At 42.0% G+C, this 9,182-nt stretch overlaps 1 protein-coding gene across 2 annotated transcripts; it reads right to left on the bottom strand.

The window, feature by feature from the left end:
* Positions 1-957: 957 nt before the first annotated feature.
* Positions 958-6,489, bottom strand: SPATA19 (spermatogenesis associated 19). 2 transcript variants are annotated; one of them, XM_019421330.2, is made up of 7 exons: positions 6,316-6,489; positions 6,088-6,144; positions 5,533-5,625; positions 5,265-5,356; positions 2,758-2,835; positions 2,363-2,454; positions 958-1,132 (listed from the first exon to the last, which is right to left on the bottom strand). In XM_019421330.2, the coding sequence occupies exons 1-6, from the start codon at positions 6,391-6,393 to the stop codon at positions 2,388-2,390; spliced, it is 465 nt and encodes a 154-aa protein (XP_019276875.1). In that variant the 5' UTR covers positions 6,394-6,489; the 3' UTR covers positions 958-1,132; positions 2,363-2,387. The 2 variants fall into 2 exon arrangements, with proteins under 2 accessions (XP_019276875.1, XP_019276876.1); XM_019421331.2 differs by having other exon boundaries at positions 2,379-2,454.
* Between the last annotated feature and the right edge of the window lie 2,693 nt (positions 6,490-9,182).

Raw genomic sequence — 9,182 nt, 5'->3', positions numbered from 1 at the left:
TCGAGTTCATAGAAATGCCAACAAAAAGTTCTGTGACTAAAAAGTAAAGATAACAAAAGGAATGGGAAAAAATGGGGGAACAGAATGGGAAAAAAAACTGGGGCAATTATAGAAGGTACAATGTATGCATAATGAGAATACCAGGAGGAGAAAACTGAAGAGAACAGAAAAAAAATGGTCAAAGTAATAGTAGTTGAAAATTTTGCAATGGTGGACCCCATACAACAGATCCAGGAAGCTCAGAAAACCAAGCAGGGTAAACATTCAAAACTCTACACCTACACCTACTCTACACCTACACCTACTCTACACCTCAGCATAGTATATTCAGACTGCAGAAAATCAAAGACACGGAAAAAAAATTCTTGAAGCCTGAGTAGGAAAAAATCCTTACCTAAAGAGGAGCAAAGATAAAAATTCCATGTAACATCCATTCTTAAGCCATGCAAGCAAGAAGAGAGTGGGGCATGTATTTAAAGTGTTAAAGACAAAAAAAAAAAACCTAGAATTTTATGTCCCTCAAAATTGTCCTTCATGAGTGAGGTAGAAATACCTTCTCAAACAAAACTCAAGGCAAATTGTCTCCAGTAGACCTGCCTTACAAGAACTATTAAAAGTTCTTCAGAAAGGGAAAGGAATAAGTCAGAAACTTGGATCTACATAAAGATGGGAAGAGAGCTAGAGAAGAAATAAAGATAAAATAAATACTTGAGTGAAACAAACAAGGCACACTTCCCCCAGAAGTCCTCCTGTCCTGGCCTAGCCCAGCACCCTTCTAGTGTTCCAGGAGCACCCCACATGGCCTGCTGACACAGCTCTGTTCTGGCCTGTCATCTGCCTCCACAAAAAGCTGCAAGCTGTGAGTCCCCAGAGCCAAGCCCATGAGGTGCTCAGAGCCTGATGAATGAATGGATTTGCCACTCAGTGCCATTCAGCACTCACACCAGAGACCAGGACAGTGATTAAATACCATGTCTCTTTATTAGCAGTTCAGCGGGAAGATTCCAGTGCTGCACTGTCACAAGGAAAGGCTCACCCACCAGATTCTGCCCAGGTGTAGTCGCTTCTCAGGTCAAGGGGTAATAGACGTTCTTCTGACACAGGCTGTTCCTTGACCCTAAAGGACATGAACCTGGGAAGCAGAGGATTGCATCAGAGAAATGCAGGGGTGCATCACAGATATGCAGGATGGCTACAGGGCTTGATGATCATGCCTCCAAAGCCCACAACCCCAACATTCATTGAGGTGCACCTAGAGCAGAAAAACCCATGGAGGGAAAGGACGATAGTGTATCAGACAAAGCTGGGGTTGAAACTTGGCTTTCTTCAAACTTTAAACTTTCCATTTGAATTGACCTATTTTGAAAATACAAATTGAAATCTGCTTCTTCAAACTTCAGAAGACCCTGAAAGCACCCCAGATTCCTCATCTCTTTAATATGAGTAAACAATTGACATGGCACATCATGTCATTTACTAAATGCTGGAAGCCATTGTCCTCAAGGCAATGTTCTAAAGTCTGAAAAAATTGAGGCACATGGTGTTGGACTAAAAGCCAGTATCCTGTGCCATCTGTATAGTGGGTTTGAACAATGCCCTCCTCTTAAGGTTCTTTTGGATCAGATGAGAAATCTTGACAATGCCTTGTGCTGAAGCTGGTATACAATAAGAATTCCATAAATGCCAGTGCTATATCTCCATAGCCTTCCTTGAAAGTATGTTGGGGTTCTACTGTGTTTAAATCACTCCTTCAGTCCCCTATGACATCCAGTTCAGTCTTCACACCTGACAGGGGTGCAGTAACCTTTTCCTGAATGGATGGCCTCTGTAGTGCACCGACTGTCATTGGCCTTCCACCTACCAGAGCCATGTAAATGGCCACTATTATGACCACAGGTACCAAATGCAGGCCAAGAAGCCATGGGACCCAAAGCCAAGTCCCAACTGGTGGAAGGGTCAAAACATATATGCCCTCACTCCTGACCCCAGTGCTCTGTGACCTTGTGGTTCAAGTAGGGTCAGTAGACCAACAGCAGCAATGCCTTGGGGTGTTAAAAATGCAGAGCAGCAGGCCCTCTGACAACCTACTAACACAAGATCCCCAGGTGGTCCCTTACCTGTTCCAGGCTTAGAAGCACTCACTGTGACACCACAGCTAAAAGTGTCAGAGAGGTCAAATCTGAACTTGACTTCAAGTCCTTTCAGAAGCTTTAGAAAGGCATTGCAGAAGCCTAAGGTAACTTCACCACCACTCCCACTGGCCCCAAGTGTAGGCCTCCTCACCAAAATGAAAAGCTAAACTTTATAATCAAACTTCCACCCAGGACCCTGTCTCACACCCAGGACAGCATCTTTTCCTCACCTGTTGGCCCTCTCACCTGTAGCTCTCAGCAGTCTGCATAGGAAGTTCTGTTGTGAATCTCCTGAGATGATTCATCCGTAAGATTGCATAGGCTGCAGATGAAGAACACGGCAAAGGGGAGGCTGCCAGATGGCAAAGCTTACCCAGAGTGCACATCCAGATCATGGCGTGGAGCTGAGATGCCCACACAGCCCATGCGTCAGCCATTGCCCCATTCGGGTCCTGGAGCAAAGTCCCACAAAGAGACACTCAGCCAAGAAGGGCTTCAGGCATGGCCATGGAACCCAGGTGTGGTCTGGAGCCAGGGAGACCCACAGAGGAGAGGCTAACAGCCACCCCCAGTCGCCACTTGCCCCCAGTTAGGAGTACAAATCAACTTGTCCCAAATGGCTTACCTTCGTCTCACCTGCTCTATTCGGTCTCGCATAACATCCTCCCTCACCTCACTTGGCACTTGGAAGATACGGGTATGGCTGAAAAACACCATTCAAACATTTGGAGTTCCTGAGTTTCTTTATCACTAAGTATAGTGAATGAGTTGGAATCATATAAACAATATTCTGTCGCCATGAAATTTTGATCTTGTCCTTCACTCCTCTTTCATGAGGCACACAAGGGTTGTTTTGTTTTGTTTTACTATCAAGTACCCCTGAGCCACTCAATAATCCTGGGTAGGTAGCAAATGGTCCTAGGGAAAGTCGAAGAAACAGAAAGTTTAAGTGCCTTTAGTAGAGTTGCACAGCAGGTGAGTAACCTTGTAAGACATGGAATTCACTCCTTCTGAATTCCTCTCCAACTTTCTTATCAGCTCTTTATGACCTACATTGTGCCATATTCACTATGGTTTAGAGATAATTGTAGAAAATTCTGTCACAAAGAAGCTGCAGACCCTTCATTGCTGCTGTTGTTTTATTTCACCATGCTGACTTGCCTTCCTCTCTGTGGTGCAATTCATGCCCCGTTCAACTCTAATTCTCCCCCCACAAGTCCTTCACTCCAGCAAAACCAGTGTGTCCACTATATCCTCCATTTTTGCGTCTATTAAAATTGCCTTGTTCTAGGTGCTCTGGGGCTTTCAATGTGAAGACTTGAAGTCTGGGAGAGATAAATGTGCTCATTTACCACTCACACAAGGTAGAGCTGGGTCAGTGTCCAAAGAGAGGCAAGAGAGGATAAAAGAATTCCAGAGAAGGAAGAGATTACTCCCAACCCAAGGCAGAAAGCAGGAAACCTCAGAGAAGGGCCCACAGCACTGGGCACTGGAGGCCAGATGGAATTGGCTAAGTTGCCAAGGCTTTCGTGATCTCTTGACACACCCCTCATTCCTGCTCCTGTTTTTCCTGTCCCTGCCCAGCTTATGGGTCAGTCCAAGCAAATGTCCTGCTAGAAACCTCTTCTGGCTACTCCAGGCAGCAATGCCTAGAGCTTGTACAAGCTGGGTCTCCCATGCTATGCTCTTATAGATCCTCTTCATGGCTTTTCTGACATTTTCTCTAACATTCGCATACCTCATCCACCTAGTTCACTTTTATCCCTTGGAAACGGGGAACTCCATCTTATTTTCTCTCTCTTTAGAGGTCCTAGCAAACATCTGGTGGTCATCTACCCAATAAATGAGTATCCACTGATGCTTAATGAAGGGATATGTATTCCCTGACTACATATTTACTGAACCTAATAAAATAATACCAAAACTAGTGGATTGTAGGGGAACCAGTCAGAGTTTATGGATTAAAAAAAATCCACAGAAAGTCCAGAGTGGAAAAATTATACATGGATAATTGACTGTAGGTTGTCTCCAAAGCTTTAATCTAGTTATGCCATACAGCTAATGTTTAAAAAATATCTGAAGATGATGTTCATATTATCCAGACCAAGAAATTGCAACATTTACAATTCCATATAGTGCAGCTATGTCAGGCAGGGACAGTCTCCCACATGCACAGCAGTGGTTGTATGCAGTCCCCAACATTTATGATTTTAGAATACGTTTCCCATGCAAAAAGTCTTTCCCAAGGAGGTCTCAAATTCCATTATTTGCTACCCTTCCCTATTACATAATTACTGAGCATTTGAATCCTGTTTTAAAATGCTAATGGCACTGTAAGGGGTAAACAGAGAAAACTGGATATCCCTCAGCAAAAATACATTTCTTGAGAAATATGTCCTCCTTAGTAGAAGTGAACAAAGCTGGTGATGGAGGCAGGGGAAGGAAGAAAAGAGTACAGAAATGAGAGGGGAGCTGTTCCACAGTTTCCAGGAGTACCTGTTTAATCCCACATTTCTTTGGCTGGGAAAAGAGACCCCGAGTGAACCCTAGTCCTGAAGGAAATAGGGACACTCATGCCAGAGAGAATGAGCTGGCTTCCAGGCCCATCTCCCTCCACCTCAGGTCTCAGCCCTTCAGAGCCAAGAGAGGCAGATGCAGGTGGTCTGTGCTCCAGCAGGCACAGCGGGAGGCTGGCAAAGCCACCATAATGTGAAGCACGGAATTCTAGCCTTGGGCACTGAGAAGCCTCCTCTCACCTCAGCTGCAGATGAGGGCTCAGGCTTTTGCATTTTAAGAGCTTATTTTCTTTTTGCTCTTTAAAGTACAGCCACTTCTGAACAAATCAAGTGCAAAAGTAACAGAAGTCTAAAATTTATTCAGAAGCATTTAAGAAACGGTGAGCAAGCCCAGTTTTGCAACCCCTCAAGTCATGCTAAAACTTAGGAATGAGCTGGGCTTTCAAGATAGCAAAAATATTCACTTAAGACCCCAAAGACTGAAAAATTTCTCAGCCAAAAAGTCAACATCTCTGGAGAAGAATAGCTGTGAATTTGTGTTGGCCAGGAATACTGAAGGTGGGGCCCTTGTGCCTCCCTCCCCACAACGCGGCTCAGGGCAAATGAGATGTTTTACCTCCATCTTATGAACTGGATTCTCGTTCTTTCCTCCAGGACCTCTTGACTCTGGTTTGCCAACAAATCAGACTTTGAGAGATGGTGCTTCACCTAGGAAACCCAGGTAGGGTGCATGTGACTACTGTCCAGCAAGGACTCCCTGGGAGGGGTGGAACCCAGCCTGGACAAGCTCCACCCACTTGCCCAAGACCCTTTTCAATTGGACATTGTGCATGTCCGCCTATCTGCCCACTCCCCTAGGATGATTGCCTCAAACTCTCAATTACCACATCTCTGGTCACATGTACATCTTGGCCATGCGTGGGAGGGCAGTTGGTCAACATCTTCTCCTTTATGTCCTGGGAAACCTCTTCTTCAGTCTGAAAGGTGAGTAATTTCCCCTGAAAGTGTTGCTCTGTATCTCTTCTTCCTTCTCCCTGTTTTCCCTACACATGCTGTGTGTCTTCTCCTACACACTCTATCTCTCAAAGTTCCATAGCAAGCTTATCTGTAGAATTCTAGGGGACTCATTAAATCCTTGGCCCTATCCCAAGATACTGCTGAGATGCCCAGTAGCTGGAGGTGACACATCTGAAACTTCTCATCCAGTATCCTTGAGAAGCAGGGTGGGGATAGTGATGATTCCAACACATCTCTGATGAAGACACAAGCCCCAGCATCTTCTAGGAAATTTGGTGAATTAGACACAGTTCTAGGTAAGGTGTTTGGCAATGAATTTGAGTTTCCCAGGTTTAGGAGGAAAGGAGTCCAGATTCCTGCACCCGCTGAGGCCAGCGGTCTAGAATTTGGGGTACCCTGAGTCATAGAGAAATCTTACTCACCTTTTTCAGCCAGTGCTGTACTACAGATACAGCCTCACTTTCTACAACTTCAACGTCCTGTAACAAATTGGTAAGTTAATGCCCTCAGAATACCTAGAGAACCAGCCCTCCTCCTCCATTCTTATTCAAAGTTATGTTATAAGATCTCTTTGGAAGTGCAGTAGGGGGCTCAGAAGGGAGGAGATGGATGAGAAACAATTCCAGGTAGCTATCCCAAGCTCCACCTACCGAACTGATTTTTGGTGGGAAGGGGAACCCTGCACCTTTTCGGGCAAGAATGTACACAATCCATGTTGTAATTATCATCTTTGGACTTATGCCAGGCCTCCTTCTTGGTTCCCTCCTTCCATTGAAACTGCTGAAGAACTCCTCTGGAACAAGGAGGTCATTGACGGGAGGTGCTCACCTGATTGGCTGACCAATGATGATGTGACAATGGCCTCCTTTAATCTCCTGAGTCAAAGTGGAGATGGAAAAAAGAGGTCAGTAAGTATCTGCCTTAGTGATGGCTCAGAAATGGAGAGATGGGGGGATGGAAAGAAAAACAAGATATAACCAATATAAACCTGAAGAAGATCATTATCAAAATATCAAAATTATCAAAATCATAGAGATTTGATTGGGGCAGGGGGGGTTATGTCTGGTCACCCTGTTTTGAGCAATGCTGAAGCATAAAGAGATTTTTATAAATCAAAAGAATAAATTTGTAACAAAATGATCTGAGCCCTCTAGACATTTATGCAAACAATACCACAGGTACTTCTTATTCTTACATGTAAGGAAAGAATCTGTCCACCCCAAAAAAATCAAAGATGGAAGAACAAAATTCTCAACAAGGATATTTTCGTGTTTTTTTTTTACTTTGTTTACACCAGTGATTCAAATCATAAAAAAAAATAACCCAAACGATAAGAGTGAAAGCGCCATTTCTTATTAAAAAAAAAAAAAAAAAAAAAAAAAAAAAAAAAAAAAAAAAAAAATATATATATATATATATATATATATATATATATATATTTCCTGATGATTTCAAGTGGACTGCCTAGGGAAGGACAGTAAAATAGAAATGAAAAGGAGATTGTGCTATGACTTCAGAGTTGGGGCTGAAGTCTGAAGCCTGATAGAGGCTCAGGTGGCTGCTATTCCCATCTAGAACCTTCACCAAGAAATTGGAAGTTCAGTATACCCAAAGGATCCTGAGCAAATGTTCAGCTGCTCTCAAAAGTAATTGTAGCCTAACCCTGAGACTATTCTCAAGATCCTAAAAACCAGGGTTGTAATCCTGTCTTTACCATTAACTTGTTGTGTGATCTTGACTCGATTGTCTCTCGGGTTAAATTTTTTTTGTCTTCAAAATGAAAAGAACTGAATAAAGTCTGCAGTTTTCTTCTAGCTCTAATATTCTATAAGGGTTTTCATTCTTATTTTTTGAAGAATATAAAGAATATTTCACTCTCCTCAATTCCCCTCATATAGCCACTGTGTCTCCTCCTTCTCCACAAATCATCTCAATTTTACATCTTCTCTATTAATCAGAATAGGCTATGTTGAGCTAACAGGCTAGTTCCGAAATTAGAAAGGTTTACTTCTCAGGGCACCTGGCTGGCTCAGTCAGTTAAGTATCCAACTCTTCATTTCAGCTCAGGTCATGATCTGGCAGTTCATGAGTTCAAGCCCCATGTCAGGCTCTAATGCTGACAGTGCAGAGCCTGCTTGAGATTCTCTCTCTCTCCCTCTCTCTCTACACCTCCCCTGCTCACACTCTCTCAATAAATAAATAAATAAATAAATAAATAAATAAATAACTTTAAAGAGGTTTACTTCTTATACAGGATGATGTAGGACACTGTTGAATCACTATATTGTGCACCTGAAACTAATATCACACTGTATGTTAACTGGAATTAAAATAAAAACTTTCACACACACAAAAAAGTTTACTTCTCACTCTCAAAAACTTTAACAGAAGTTGAGCAACTCTTCAGGGTTCATGTGGTGATTTAGAGATCTGGGAAGAATTCCATCCTGTGGCTCCAAGGTTTCATCATGTACCCTTCACAGTCACAGAAACAAGGTGAGAGAACACATGGAGGAATAAAATCAGCTCTTCTGGTTCAGCCCAAAGGCTTGTTCTTAAAGCTTTTTGGCCAGTACTACTCATATGACCCCAACCTAACTCCCAGGAAGACTGGAAATTGTAAAATAGAAGATGAAATTACTTGACAACATCTCTGTTTCTGCCACTGTCCCCTAAAAGTTATGTTTCTACTCTGATTGATGTAATTTTTTTTAATATAAAAACATTAATGTGATTCAAAAGTTAAAACTACATGAAAAGATATACTCAGTGGGTTCCATCTCCTCTCCTATCTGTTCAACCTTGTTCTTACTTCAGAAGTAAGATTTTCATAAGTTTTTTAAGATACACATCCTGTGTTTATGTTTCCAAAATAAAACAGACACATAAATCTATTCTCACTTTTTTATTACTATGTTATAAAATGCTCACAGTAGAACATACAAATACATGCACAGTTCAGAAAAATTAGACACACACACACACACACACACACACACACACTTGTGCACCCTAAACAACTTCCAGTACCCCAGGAGGCTCAAGTAACACTCTCCCACAAAGTGACCAGGATTTTGACCTCCAACAGCACAGGTTAAGTTTTGCATAGTATTCCTTTGTATTAGCAGAACACAAATTATTTATCAGATTTGCTATTGATGGACATTGTGCTATATCTATTTTGATGCTTTTTTAGACTAATGCTGCTATGAACACTCTTATACCTATCTTTTGGTTGAAATAGGCACTAAATCTCTTGAGTATATACATACCAGAAAGTGGAATTGCTAGGTTATAGGCTTTACTTATGTTTGGTATTAGTATATACCAAAGAGTATTGCAAAGTGGTTGTACCAACTTTTGTCCATAAGCAATATATGAAAGTAACATTTGCTTCATGTTCTTGCCAATACTCAGTATGTCATTCTTTATTGAATATTTAATCCATATGAAAGAATATTTATAGTATACTTTACGTACAGTTTAAAGAATAACAATACAAGAAAACACATTTAAG

This window comes from Panthera pardus, unplaced genomic scaffold (genome assembly GCF_024362965.1).
Source record: "Panthera pardus isolate Hobbes unplaced genomic scaffold, ASM2436296v1 HiC_scaffold_12, whole genome shotgun sequence".
NCBI classification, from domain to species: domain Eukaryota; kingdom Metazoa; phylum Chordata; class Mammalia; order Carnivora; family Felidae; genus Panthera; species Panthera pardus.
Note: the sequence above shows the minus strand (reverse complement) of the source record. Positions and strands in the feature narration are given on the sequence as shown.